The following is a 14,762-nucleotide window of genomic DNA, read 5'->3' as shown; positions in this document are numbered from 1 at the left end:
GCGAAATATAAAACTTATAAGGATTTAAATCTTTTATATGTTTTGTTTTGCAGTCCAAAATCACCATCATCATCATTGTAATCATCATCATTATCATCATCATCATAATCGTCATCATCACCTCCATCATCATCATAATCGTCAACTTCATCATCATTATCATCATCATCATAATCGTCAACTTCATCATTATCACAGTCGTCGTCATCATCATCATCATCATCATAATTGTCAACACCATCATCATCATCATAATCGTCAACTTCATCATTATCACAGTCGTCGTCATCATCATCATCGTCATCATCATCATCAACATCATCATCATCATCATCATTCCAAATCACCATCACCACAGTTTCAGATGAATTACAAGAGCGCCACGCACCCCTCCAACCAGCAAATTTCGAAGGTGGTTCCTTTCGGCGCCATTCACTTTTTTAATTATCATATCTCCGAGTTTTGTGTTCATCGTTTGGCAGAAACGTTTTCAAGTTCGTGTGTCTTTTCCCCGCCTAACAATCAAAGTCCACTCGAGTTCTCTTTAAAATTACAATGTATTTTTGAGTATTTACAGTTAAGTAGTTATATATCTACTGGTTTCTTAAAGCCGTTTCTTTTGTTTAAATGGGAGTATGTATGTTTTACCACGTCTTTGTTAACTTATTGTGGTTAATTAGTTTAGTATCATTATGCAAGTTAGCAAACTTGGTATTTGCTAGCCAGTTTCGTTGGCGCTTTTATTCTCCTTTTGATGATTTTTTGTCATATTAGAAACTTGAAGCAACATTTTTTTGCTGTTTTTCCGCCTCTAAAGTGAAAATGTTATCCAAAATATACTGCAACACTTTGGAAACGAACAATTTTCAGTAGTTTGTATGTATAATCATCAACATTGTCAACAACATCACCAACAATAACATCAACAACATCATCATCAACATCGTCAACAACATCACCAACAACAACATCGTCAACAACATCGTCAACAACATCACCATCAACATCAACAACATCATCAACAACAACATCGTCAACAACATCATCATCAACATCGTCAACAACATCACCATCAACAACATCGTCAACAACATCATCATCAACATCGTCAACAACATCACCAGCAACATCATCATCAACATCGTCAACAACAACATCAACAACATCGTCAACAACATCATCAAACAACATCGTCAACAACATCATCAACATCGTTAACAACATCAACAGAAACTTTTAGAGATAGAGTTATTGACATTAGAGAAGTTGAACGAGTTGGCACTACAGCAGTTCTTCAAGGTTATGTACAGGAATGACGAACTGTCTGAGTTCGCCATCAACAAGTTTGATGAAGTTAGTGAGTGAGTAAGAGAGTGAGGAAGTGAATGTGTGAGTGAGGGAGTGAGTGAGAAGTGATTGAGTGAGTTGAGTGTGTGAGTGAGTGAATTGAGTGTGTGAGTTAGAGAGTGAGTTGAGTGTGTGTGAGTTGAGCGTGTGAGTGAGGGAGTAAATGTGTGAGTGAGTTTTTTATTTTCTTTACTGAATGATCGTTTGGCCGCCTCTTAAATTTGGCTTTCTATGCGCAGTGCACCATTCTGCTCTCTTCTAGGTGGTGATGATTATGTTCGCAATAATAACAACAACAACAACAATAATGTAAACTCTTTTATTTTCCAAAATCCAAAACGAATAAAATACTGATCTAAATTATTCTGAGATTTAAACATCAAATCATTGTAGAGGGGAGAGAGAGGAGTGGTGCTTGTGTGGATGTGTGGTTGGGTGGTCGAGTGTAGGATGAATGAAAATATGTATTCAAGAAAATTTCACGGAGTTTTACACGCAATCAATGATGCTGTATGACGAGCGAACAATAATAATAAAAATAATATTCATCATAATAAAAAATAATAATAATAATAATAATAATCATAATAACAATGATGTGATGATGATGATGATGATGATGATGATGTCTACTCAACGGACAGATGGGATTGACGACGGCATCCAAGTTCTTGAATGTTTACAAGGTCAGCAGGTCAGCTTCATCTCAGTCTCATTTCAAGGTGCTGATGATGATGATGATGACGTTGCTGATGATGATGATGATGGTGGTGGTGGTGGTCCTGATGGTGATGACAATTTTGTTGATGGTGATGATGATGAGGATGATGTTACTGCTGATAAGGAAACTAATGATAACGATGATACTGAAAATGATTATAACCTCCAACGACATTTCACCAACAAACCACCACAACCAACAACAACTTCACCACCACCAAACCACCGACGACGACAACCACACCTCGCCACCAAACGCCAGATTGGAGGCTCGAAAAGCATGAGTCATTATTTCATGCCAGATAGTGGCCACAGTGAGATCACACAGTCCATCTTTGTTCCCAAGGATCGCATCTTCAAGTCAACAAGACATATGGCGCATGATGCCAGTCTTGTCGATCCGAGAAGTATGTTGGTTGGTTGGTTGGCTGATTGGTTGGATAGCTAGTTGGTTGGATAGCTTATTGGTTGGATAGTTTGTTTGTTGGTTGGTTGGTTAGCTGGTTGGTTGGTTGGATAGTTTGTTGGTTGGTTGGCTGGTTGGTTGGTTGGTTGGCTGATTGATTGGTTAGATAGATTTTTGGTTGGATAGTTGGTTTGTTTATCGGACGGTTGGCTGGTTGGTTCGTTGGATAGTTGGTTACTTGTTTGATTCAATAATTTGTGGCTTGCTTGCTTGATTTCTTTCATTCATTCATTTATTGATTCCCCGATCAATTCATCATCATGATGTTGATAAAAAAAAAAGTAAATATAACAAATAAAAATAGTCGGAAAAATAGCAACAACAACAACAACAACAACAGCGACAGCAAAACAACAACCCAAATATCAACACAAACAACAACACCACAACAACAACAACTCACAATCAAAACACAGATGATTTGAACATGGACATATCGACGTACCTTGTCCGAGGTTTACTTTGCTTTATAATTAATTCCTCCCATGTACTATCCCTTAACAAATTCTTCGTTAAAGTTGTCACGAGACGTTTGAGTTGCCGTGAGTCAGTCTATATTAACTGCTGTTGCACTGTTCCACACTTATCTTTGTATTCTCTCAACGCTAATTGATTGAATAATTGATAAGTAATTGAGTGACTGATTGATTGAGTAATTAATTGGTTATTTAATTAATTATTTATTGCTGGTTTGAGATGAACGAAACAATTTGTATTCACTTTTTTTTATTTATTGGCGCAGAAACAGATAAGCCAAGAGGTGCGAGGGATGATACATTGAACATGTGATCTCAGCATTTCAATGAATAAGTCGTACAAAATGCACAATAAGTGCCTGCCTCACTCATTCACTCACTCATTCGTACACTCATTCACTCAATCGTTCGTACACTCATTATCCACTCATTCATTCTTACGTTCATTCATTTATTTCATTCATTATTAATACATGAATGAATAAATGAACGAATGGATAAATGGTTGAACGAATGAATGAATACACTAATTAATGAATGAATAAATAAATGGACGCTGTTTATTTAGTTTTCTTTTTATTAGTTAGCATTTATTGTTAATTTTTTTAATTTATAACAATTTATAATAAACTTTATAATAATTTTTTGTTGTTGAAAACTTCTTCGTCTAGATATTTTAGTTATTTATTTCTGCGATGAATACATAAGATTAAAGTTACACGGTCTGGACTTTATTTTCTTAAAAACATTACAGATGCATTGAATTGTTTCTAGTTAGACTTAACGATTATTTAAATAAATAAATAAAACATTCAATCAGTTTAATTAAACGTTTCGATAAAATAGTCCAAAAATACGAAAAGATAAACTTTACAGATGCAATATTCACTCAGTCATTGTAGAATGTACCAACTAGAACCAGAACCTCTTAGGTCTTTCTTCAATCCGCATTTTTGATTGCAGGCATGGATATAAAATACGGATTTATATATATCCGTGATTGCAGGCTATAAAATTGGGAGGTCAAAAACTCCAATTGAATGATGCGTTGAGCCGAATAGTGCTTTAAAGACCTTGGAAATTCTTTTTAGCACCCTGGTTATGTCAGGATTACCAGGTGGCCCTAGAGAAAAGCATAATTTTTGGCTTTCTAAAGACCTAAGAATTGCAAGCTAGTTTCACAACTGATTTTTTGTTGCAAATATGTCCAAAAGAACGTTAAAATTTCAATTTGCGGTCAATATTTTCCAACATTTATTCTGTGCGGATGGTAGCAGCATTTCATAAAGACGAGGTAAAAACCTTCATAATATGTTGGACTAGAGCTGCAGATCTGACGCGATACATTAACCGAATTCAAAACAGCAAATCATTAAATTGCTTCAGATGATTGTTTGCGGCTATAGTTCAATCCCTGTACTAAAATTCAGTTTTTCACCGGTTCTCAATTTCATTACATTCCAAACCTTTCAGGCATTGGTGCAGATTCTTTATTTTTGCAGAAGTGATAATAAATAAGTTAATTAAATTTGTCCACTGTACAAATAGAAATGAGATGAGAAATTAACAATAAAAGAGTCTAAACGAAACGAAACGTAAAAGCATTCTGAATTTGTACACACGTGAATAGAGACAACAAGAATTTTCAAAATCATAATCACATACAAAACTGTTTACTGGAACAAAAATATGCAATCGCCAGAAAAACAATCGCTGAGTTGAAAAAGGAAAAAAACGAGGAAAGGAAAAGCAGCAGGTGATAGACAGAAGGAGCAGGCAGGCAGATGAATGACAGCTGTTCGCACAGCTAAGAAAACCTTTACGTAAACCAAAAAAACATGAACGAACAAACAAAATCATCATAAAGAACATAAACAATAAGAAATCACCATGAATAAACAGACAACAACGTACAAACACAACATAATAATCGAGTATATAAATCGCAGTTTTTCCAATAAGCCTCACATAAACTGCTGATGCAAAAAGTGAGAAATAAATACACGAGTAAAATATTCTATTTACATTTGTCGTCCCCCTCTTGAACTGGCCAAACGTGATATTTTATGGCGTGTAGGATGAAGCCATATACACTTCAACATACAAAAAACGTATATAATATTATAAGATTCACATTCCCAATCAATCGATCGACAAAAGAAACTCGATCATCCGGTCGAATAGTCAGGATCGTCGTCCCGATCTGGCGGGAAACTATCAACCAGTTGCATGATCGATCGAGTCGTCTGCTCATCAACTTCCTGTTCGTCTGGTTTCTCAGACAGGACCCAGGCGTCTTCAGACGTGTCCACAGAGGCCCTGCATACTGGACAGCTGTGGTGGGTGTCCTGCCTGCGAAGGTCAAGGTTGTTTTGTGGTGAAGGTTAATTGTTGGTGAAAAGTTAAAATGTTAAGGTCGATAGGTGTTCTCAGTGATGGTGAAATGATACGTAACAACAACTAATCCTAACTAATATGTTAAAAATATCCACCAATCAACAGCTTATCTATAAATACAACCAATACCAATCAACCTGCCAACTGACCAACCAACTAGCCAGCCAACCAACCGACCATTCATCGATGCATTGTTCACAGTATTGATGGAGGCATGGTAGAATTATTTGTGCTTTCCTATCCATGCATATGACGCATTCCATCTCACCATCATCATCATCATCATAACCATGATGATGATGATGATCTCTATCGTGACCATCATCGTCATCATCATCATCTTCTTCTTCCTCTTTAAAAGCGCCCTCTTTTCTTGCTGGGAAGCTTTTTTTTTTTTGTTTCCTTCTAGCTTCATCTAATCTTTGAGGGTGATTAGTGGTTGGAATGGTTAGTGGATGCATGTGAAACTAAGATATGTTAAAAGTAAACTCGACATTTAAAATGAATTAATGCATATACTTCAACAATGCAAAAATTGAAATAAAAAGCAAATACTGAACATTGTTGCACTGTTTACCTGTCAATGATGATTGACGCATCAAGCGAGTTAGCCCCACCCGTGCAAAAATTTGATTGCTCGAATGGAGGATCGACTGGCGAATCACGAACCACGGCATCATCGTTGTTAGTTGAGTTGGTATTTTTTTCAGCTTGTACGCTGAGAATTTCGTTATAGAGGTGGATGTACTGTTTGAGATTTAGTAGTCTCACCGTTTCTATCACCCCAGTTTGACTGTTCACCTGATGTTTTTTTGAAAATATTTACAAATAAGAATCATTATTCATCACTAGTGGCATTATATTGTATTAATTAACGAAGGATTACTTTGTACTGCATAGTATGGTAGTATTTGGTATTGTAAGATATTGTAAGATTTTGACCTTGTGACACTTGACCCTGACGAGACCTCTCCAAAAGACAGAGGTGTCGGTTCCGTCCTTTATGCAGAAGATCAATTTCTTGCCTGTGCCGTCGTCAAACCCTTGCGTGCTGTCCAGTTCAAAATTTAAATTAACATTAGCTGTTGGCTAGATTATTTAATGATTAAATTATTTAGTGAAAACAACATCATTTTTTAAAAATTTTGATCGTATCATTTTAGTGGTGATATACTTCTTCTAGATTGAATATTTAAAAATTTATAATAGTATTTGAAAACTTTTATTTTATAGTAATAGAATGCCATCTACAATTGATTTTTTCATAAAAATTGAATAAAATAAAATAAATCTATTCTATTTCTATCAATTATTCTATTCTATTGCAAACAGAGAATCAGAAATCTTTAAAAACTTCTGTTCTGATTGTTACAATTGCAACAACATAACCATTACAATATATTTATTTTAAATTACATTCAAATTATGATTGTATCATACTAAATTAGATTACACATTACATTGATTAAGATTAGTAGATTAGACAGACAGACATTCATTAGATTAAGCACTAGATTATGCATTAGGACATTACTGAAATTACAAATACATTTTGTGTTTGACATACACTAAGTGTGACACTTTCTTTGACATACATCGTATTTAGAATGGAGATGGACTCAACAAAACTTTCATAACTGTACATGGTCGTCTGCTTCAGCTCGTTGGCATGCCTAAACAGGTTCTCTGAAATGACCGACACGGAGTTAGGCACCGCACTTTTCATCTGATGCTGTCCCATTTTTTTTTTGTGAGTTTTTCTTCAGATTAGATTAGGTCCAGATGGAAATTGTTTCAGATATATTTATTATTTTAAGTTCATACATTCAATTCAATTTTAATAATAATGATATTAAAATTTATTTTTACCAATAATACGAATTAAATTATAAAAAATGAAACAATCAATTTCAGAGGGTTTTTTAATTTTTTTAAAAACACACACAAACGTATGAAACGTTTTCGACAAACTTTTAGCAACAAAATGTTTCAGAAATTATGGAAAACCAGTTACATTAAGTTATAAAATATGGAGACTTAATTTTATGGCCTTTATTTTATTATTTAATTTTATCAATTAATTAATAATTTAAGGTGATTCAGCCTTTACTTATTCGTATCTATCAAGCAAATAATTGATTGTATAATTATTTTATTTATAAAAATACTGTTATAATACTGGCTCTTTTTGTCAGTCCGAACCGCAGTATATCTTACTACTACTACTACTTTTATCTCTGCTACTGTGGCCACTTTTATTGCTACCGCTGCCTGCAACAAAAACTACTGCACTACTACTACTCTTACTACCGCTATTACTAATACTACTACTACTACTGCTACTACTACTACTGCTACTACTACTACTACTACTACTACTACTACTACTACTACTACTACTACTACTACTACTACTACTACTACTAGTACTACTACTACTACTACTACTAGTACTACTACTACTACTGCTACTACTACTGCTACTACTACTACTACTACTGCTACTACTACTACTGCTACTGCTACTACTACTACTGCTACTACTACCTATTACCTATTGCTACTAATACTAATCTTCGCTTCATTATGAATTTTATTTTACTTAATCTTTTGTATAGCATTTCATCAAATGTTTGACAAAGTTTAAATTTATAATTTCTATGGTTTTTTCATTTTTCTTTTCTTCACCAACCGTCCGTTCCAATCAATTGTGTTAGGTTGGGGAGGAATGACTTAATATTTTAAAGACCATGTGAACATTGGTCGATATTGCTTTTTCATGCGATGGTTTTATATGGTTTGTTATTTTAAATAAATTATAACATTTTTTTGACAATTCTATATTCTAGAATCTTAAAAATCAACCCCAGCGCAAAAGTTCGAATTCGCCTATAATGAGGCGTGTTACTTGAGTTTTGCACTCACTTCAGCATATTTTTCAGAGATGGGTTCTTTTCAGAATAATTTGATTTGGTTTTTGATATTTTTGACATGTCCTTAAATAATAGCTCTTCTTGCGCAAAATGCTTTTTAATATATAAACGACAATATCAATCACCTTTGAATACGTTGATGAATTTGCATTGAATGTTTAGAGTATTTGATACATGGTGCATTAAAATTGATCAGAATACGTACAGTACATTACAGCAGAGTGCCGGCGGCAATGGTTAAATATGTAAAATTCTAAAATATAATGTACTAACACATGTTAATGATGTTTTCAACGTTCTTAAAAATTGAAAATTTTCTTTAAAATTGGATGTAATTAAAAATTAAATTTTGATTCTAAAAAGTACGTATTTCTAACATTATCACAGAAGACGACAAATTAAAATTGAGAAGAACAATTTGTTAGCGAAATGTGCTCCGCAGTCACCTTTCATATTTTGTGGCAACTACTCATTTCAAGGACCTGAGATGAACAAATCATTAGAATTGTGTGTAGAATTGCGTACATTTATTCAAAGTTTAAACAACATAAGTAAAAAAACTTGCTGTTGAATGTCTTCCTACAGTAAAAGATGCAATTCAGGCAGTCAGTCGGATCGATGATCCACTTAGCACTGGAAGAGAATAGAGGGTTAATGGAGGAGTCACCTTGTGCCTCGCCATAGTGAGCAGTAGGCCAGTGTGAATCATTATAACTGGTCTTGTACCAGTTAATGTAATAATTTTTTGTGCATTTCCAAGTATCGTTGGTCAGTATGTAGTCGTTTGGCGTGCTGGCTATCAAGCCACCTGTGATCAATCAATCATTCGAATGTACAATTTGGCGTGCCATTAAACAATTTTCTTTAGCAAAGCCGTCTTGAATAAATTGTATGCGAGAAAAATTATTGACAATGGTTTCTCTTTTCAACAAATTGAGTTAAAATTTTAACCAATATAGGCATTATTCCAGGCTTTGATTGCAAGAACATAGAGCATTCTGCAGGTCAGCTTGTATGCATCGGCTACGTTCCATTGACGAGCGTGCGGGAAGGTTGCTGGTACCACAGCTATGTTGAGTCCGTTTACGTAAAATTCTCTTAACTCGTTGTCCACAGTCAGTTTCAAAACTTCATTTATTTGGAAATCTTCATGAAAGGTAATGGTGAATTCTTTTATTTTGTTATATGCTGTTAGCCACTTGTCAAATTTATAGATTTAACTTGGACATGAGGTCATAAAATTAATAATGTTATTCAAAAAAGTAAATGTTAAAAATTAAAGTTTTGAACGGAAACAAATTGTACTAACATGAAGCTTTCCCAGTTGCGTCGTCCTATATTTTAATAACTCAAAATGTTAACGTTAAGTTAATTTAAACTTCGTTTAGCAGAATGTTTCACAATAATTCAGCTTTTATTAAAAAATGTAACTAGCCTTGTAAGCTTGACAGTTGGAAATGTTAGAAGCCATTTTGAATTCAAATTCACAGTTGAAATGAAACAATTGGCAATGTTTAACTGGATCATTAGCGTTATTGGATATGTAGTTGAATGCGTTGCATATGAATCTATTATCAACGGGAGATATATAATTAGAACACTTGGTAGAACACTCCAGTAAGGAACGTATGTTAGTCAGTGCTTTGGTAGGTGCAGAAACAAAACACATGGGCTTGTTTGACTCTCCTATCATTTGAAACTTTGTGGCAACTATCCCAGCTGTCAAGCAGACAGAAGACGATAAAAATAATGTAATCCAAATAAAAACCACAATCAGCCACATTTTGAGATCCAGTATTTTTGCTTATATTTACTTTTAAAATTGAAAAACTTCCAAATTTACTCAACGAATGAATGAATTATATCAAATAATTTTAAAGATAACGTTCGAAGGAACGTTCACAATTTACAATGACTTGTATCTTTAAACTTAATGACACCAACTTAATGATACTAACTTATTGATAAATACTAAGTTAATAATACTTAGTTATTAATGATACTAACTTATTGATACTAAGTTAATAATACTAAGTTAATAATGATACTAACTTAATGATACTAAGTATATCTTATAGAAAAAGCATTTTGCAAACAAATAAATCATGCGTCGCGATAAATAGCTGTTGCGTTTGTCAGTCATGAAATGCTAGCTAAATATAATGCAGCATTGGGTGACATAAAACGAAAAAATTTCTTAAAACATTGTCATTCATTTCATATCAAAACTTAAAAATTCATAATATTTTCTACTTAGTGTTGCTTTCAATGTTGAAAAATATTTTCATTAAAAACATTTCTTATCCGTTTAATTTTCAGGAAACTTTTCAGATAAATTTTCTCTCGCAAAAGTGTTCCTAGCAAGGATGTTCAACAAAAATGTTTAACAATGGAGCGAGCACAACTTTTTTTTGGGAATGAATATAGCCATCGATCAAATAATTCTTTGCAAATATGTTTTTAAAATATGTTTTTAAAATATGTTTTTAAAAGAGCATTCTATTCATGTATATATATATATATATATATATATATATATATATATATATATCCATGATTTTATTAGATTTTATTAAACACATGCACTTAGAGAGAGAGAGAGAGAGAGAGAGAGAGAGAGAGAAGAGAAATGAGAGGAAAAGAGAGGAGAGAAAGAAGGAAAGAATTAAGGACTATAGAAAAAGAAAGAGAAAGAGAGAAAGAGAGGCAGAGTAACGGGTTTATTATTTTTTACAATTTTAAGATATTAGTTTAATTTGTGTTGCATGCAAAAAGACAAAACTTTTTAGTTTTATGAACAGCCAACACAATCGGAATATTTAAAAATTTTTTTTTGTTTGAGAAAATTGTTACAAATGAACAAAAAACTTTCCAAATGGTAATCCGACGATTGCAATAATTGTATAATTTTTTAACGTTTTATACAATAGGCTGCTATTTTCACGATACAATAAAACCCCATTTAGTAAATTTTAAAAAGTTGGTAGACTATTGAACAACATTGTATATATTCATCTCGGATTTTTTTTAAAGTTAAAGCTATTTTAGTAATTTTATATTAATATTGATTCATTAAACTGTTAAATAGATAGTAACCAAGATGAACTTGAGAGGCATCAACTACATGACATCAGTTGGATCTTGTTCTTGTCTTCCAAAGAGGAACGTCTTGTATAACGTAACTACTGATCTGTCTGGAGGATGTCTGGCTTTTGTCACCCATGGTGAATTTGTGTTTTTTTTTATTTTATGTTTATTAAAAATAAAAAAACACAAATAATTTTTTAATAATTTAACTGCACTCGAACGCAGCTTGTCCGAAGAATTTCAACTACTTCATCGAGGACCACAAATGCTACAGTTACCAGGCGGCTAAAAACATTTGGAGCGATTCCAGGAAACTTTGTAACAACCTTCTCAACTCTCACCCCGTGGTATTTGATGATCCAAATGAAAATATTCTCATCCAGAAGATCACATCAGCTGGATGTAAAGTTTTAAATTTTCAACTTTAAACAAACTCTGTACAAAAAAAATTAATACAGTTTCATAATCTGCATGTTATTTAAATAAATAAGAATATTATCTTACTTAATGCAAAGATTTTCAGGTTTAAATGTAAAAAATTCTTTGAGAATTATTACAAATTTAAAATAATATATCAATGCAATTTAATTACTGCAATTTAATTAAATTTAATTAAATTAATGTATTTAATATTCTTAATATATTAAACAATTACTTCATGTTTTAAACTTGTGGGACAGGGTTTTAGAATTTTTGTTGAAAACATGGTGTCTTTTTTCAAAACTGCTTTTTATTATACAGGAGTTATTGAAAAAGAAATCGATTTAAAATACATTTGAAAACTTAATATTTTGAGTTCATTTTTTAAAGTTTGGGTTTTATCAATGTTTCTCTATTGCACGCAACACAACAGTTAGTTAGTTTAAGTACTAGTTCTTTTACGGTCTTTGTAGCCAATCCTTTCTCTTCGGCAGTCTTGTTAATTTAGTTACTCGTTTAACGTGACGTTTGGATGCGACCACATTTGGAACAATGATTCACTCAAAATCAGCTGTATATGATTTTGTGTTGAGGATATCTTTTCATTTATAAATAATATTTACTGTTTTCGTATATAAAAAACAACTTTGTTGATTGAACTTTGCAATAAACTAGTGAAACGTTGAGTTCATGACAATTTATTGTACACCGGAAAACAAATATTAAAATTCAAAATAATGAATGTTCAATTTTTTTAATTTAACAAAAATTCTGAAGTCTTTATCTAAAATATTTTGAGTTTTTGTATCTATTTTACCAACTAAGAATGAAGAAATATTTTATAAGCAACATGCCTTTTAAATGAAATATCATGTCACAAATAAGCCACATACAGTTGACATTTAAACAGATATTCAGTTTGAAATCTGCTTTTGAAATGCTTTGAGGCGGCTCATCTCATCTCTTGCAATTGACATCGTTATATACAACCCACTTTGAAGGTCTTCTGTAATTATGCGCTTCAAAAATGGTTCATTTTCATGAGGTTTGAGGAGTAAAGCACAGACGTCAACACGACGACACAAATTTCTCTCCGTGAGGACATGTGGAACTCATATATCGAGCTTCGAGGTTAAACCCAGACCTTCCAATGTGGTCATAAACAGTTGAAAAATTTAACCGCTCCACGATCTCACGTGTCGTTATTTGCCAGTTGGCACCAACAAATGCTAAACGTGTCAAAAATTTCAATAAGGTTTTCTATGTGCCACCAACCCATCAAACGCCTGTCTGATTTTGGTTCCGTCACCTTGGAGTTATATAAAGTTAAAGACTATGTGTGCGGAGCCACTGTGGCCAATTGAAATTTTTTACAGGTTATCTTTTCCAGATCCCTTTGAATCATGGGCAAAACGATGTGAGTACTGCTTATCAGCGGCGGATCTGGACAACTTTGACGGGGGGGGGTGAAAAATTTTACAATGTATAAATTTTTCCCGAGAGGAAAAATTTATACATTGTAATTTACACTTGGTTTCTCTTAAGTAGTAGCAGGTTCCGGTCGATTCAGTTTGATTCACTGAAAAATGACGAACCGATAAGAGTCAAAAAGTTTAAAACGTTTTTATTTTTATCTTATTTGCACCTTAAAATAAATTTAAAAAAAAAATTCTCTATCCGGACAGTTTAAAAAAATTTTTCTTAGACCGGTGTTGTCTATCCATCAGCTGCTCTTAGCTGTTAGAATCATCCCTCGTGTTTCAGGTTATGAATGTTGTCTTTTTCAGCAAGTAGAGTAATCGTTTAATGGAAAAAAACAGCACAGCACTGAAAAATTTCATTTATAACCAGCTGCTTAACACCATATGTGCATTTGCTTTGCTAGTTGGTAAGCAACCTTTTCAAGATGTCTTACTTCATTTACTGCCTGGCTGCTATTTGCACGTTGAAGACGGTGCAATGCGGAAATCATCGTACCGGTTGGTTTAAAAACATTTTTTTTTATTTTCGTGAACTCTAAAAATAATTTTATCTATAACCAGCATTCTTTGTATTTAAATTGCCATCACCGTCACAAATACAGATCCACAGATTTTAATAAAATGAAACTTCATTATTCCAGTTTTTTTGGCGGAGTAACCAATGCTGATAAATATTTTTTAACCCGGTAAAAGCTTTAAGAGCAGAAATGTTCTCCTCCCTTTTACTTCTATCAGAAATTTCTCAAAAATGCAGCGTTCTGTTATAAATTTTAATTGATGGTGGCCGAACGCACACTTTTTTATTCCTTACAAAACGAGAATCTCAGAGACGCAGAGGGAGTTGCAACAAACACAAGACACTTGTTGAAACATTAATTGTTATATGGACAATGTTTCTTGGGGTTTTTTCTGATAAACATGTCAAAATCAAAAATCTCGATAAGATATTCTATGTGCGACCGGCCCATCAAACGCAAACAAAACAATAGCCATACTTCTTTCCATGCTAAAGTGTTTTATTAAACTGACGAGTGATCATATGGTGAGGCAAATGATTCTAAGTCTAAGTTAAATTTAAGCGCTATAGTTTAATTCCACGTCTATAATTTATAAATTCCACACTGAAAATTATTGTTAATTATTAAAATAATTGTAATATTGTTAATTACTAAAATAATTGTATGCACAAAAAATCTTCTAGGTTACTGCCCAGAAGTTTTTGAACACAGACTGAACGTCGATAAAGGAGGGAGTGTTAAGATATTTAACATTCCCCGCTCTCAAAAGCAAAAGGTTTCTACGTTCGATTGAACATTCGAAAAATATTATTGTTTACCAATTTATTGAATGCAGTGTCTTTCAATGCATAGTTCAACTAAAAATCGACATTTTTTAGTAATGCTTGATGTTTATAACTCTAAAAAATAAATTTAGG

The 14,762-nt window shown here is 33.0% G+C and overlaps 3 protein-coding genes across 3 annotated transcripts in view; 2 read left to right on the top strand and 1 right to left on the bottom strand.

Annotated features, from left to right (window-relative positions):
* HELRODRAFT_193187 (hypothetical protein) overlaps window positions 1-4,218 on the top strand; it is a gene marked incomplete at its 5' end in the record, with an annotated part of 6,117 nt that extends 1,899 nt beyond the window's left edge. The window contains 6 exons of the mRNA XM_009025947.1: window positions 359-412; window positions 1,231-1,353; window positions 1,992-2,069; window positions 2,330-2,474; window positions 2,950-3,075; window positions 3,276-4,218. Of these exons, the coding sequence (XP_009024195.1) occupies window positions 359-412; window positions 1,231-1,353; window positions 1,992-2,069; window positions 2,330-2,474; window positions 2,950-3,075; window positions 3,276-3,322 (573 nt within the window). The 3' untranslated portion in view covers window positions 3,323-4,218. The remainder of the gene's footprint in view (window positions 1-358; window positions 413-1,230; window positions 1,354-1,991; window positions 2,070-2,329; window positions 2,475-2,949; window positions 3,076-3,275) is intronic.
* Window positions 4,219-4,660: 442 nt separating this feature from the next.
* Window positions 4,661-7,335, bottom strand: HELRODRAFT_185893 (hypothetical protein). The gene is made up of 5 exons (XM_009025946.1): window positions 7,002-7,335; window positions 6,349-6,457; window positions 5,984-6,207; window positions 5,584-5,826; window positions 4,661-5,361 (listed from the first exon to the last, which is right to left on the bottom strand). The coding sequence occupies exons 1-5, from the start codon at window positions 7,145-7,147 to the stop codon at window positions 5,178-5,180; spliced, it is 906 nt and encodes a 301-aa protein (XP_009024194.1). The 5' UTR covers window positions 7,148-7,335; the 3' UTR covers window positions 4,661-5,177.
* Window positions 7,336-11,439: 4,104 nt separating this feature from the next.
* HELRODRAFT_177795 (hypothetical protein) lies at window positions 11,440-11,854 on the top strand (the record flags this gene model as incomplete). Its single annotated transcript, XM_009025945.1, has 2 exons — window positions 11,440-11,563; window positions 11,652-11,854. 2 exons carry the CDS (start codon window positions 11,440-11,442, stop codon window positions 11,852-11,854), a joined length of 327 nt encoding a protein of 108 aa, XP_009024193.1.
* Between the last annotated feature and the right edge of the window lie 2,908 nt (window positions 11,855-14,762).

The sequence above is a fragment of the Helobdella robusta genome (genome assembly GCF_000326865.2).
Source record: "Helobdella robusta unplaced genomic scaffold HELROscaffold_44, whole genome shotgun sequence".
NCBI lineage: Eukaryota > Metazoa > Annelida > Clitellata > Rhynchobdellida > Glossiphoniidae > Helobdella > Helobdella robusta.
This window is presented reverse-complemented; position numbering and strand designations above follow the sequence as displayed.

Excerpts from the sequence above, each read along its gene's own strand:
- HELRODRAFT_185893 (XM_009025946.1), bottom strand. The coding sequence starts at position 7,147 with ATGGGACAGCATCAGATGAAAAGTGCGGTGCCTAACTCCGTGTCGGTC. Across the intron at positions 6,458-7,001 it reads ATCTCCATTCTAAATACGAT|CACGCAAGGGTTTGACGACG; the intron begins GTATGTCAAAGA and ends TGAACTGGACAG. Across the intron at positions 5,827-5,983 it reads GCGTCAATCATCATTGACAG|ATTAGATGAAGCTAGAAGGA; the intron begins GTAAACAGTGCA and ends TCACCCTCAAAG.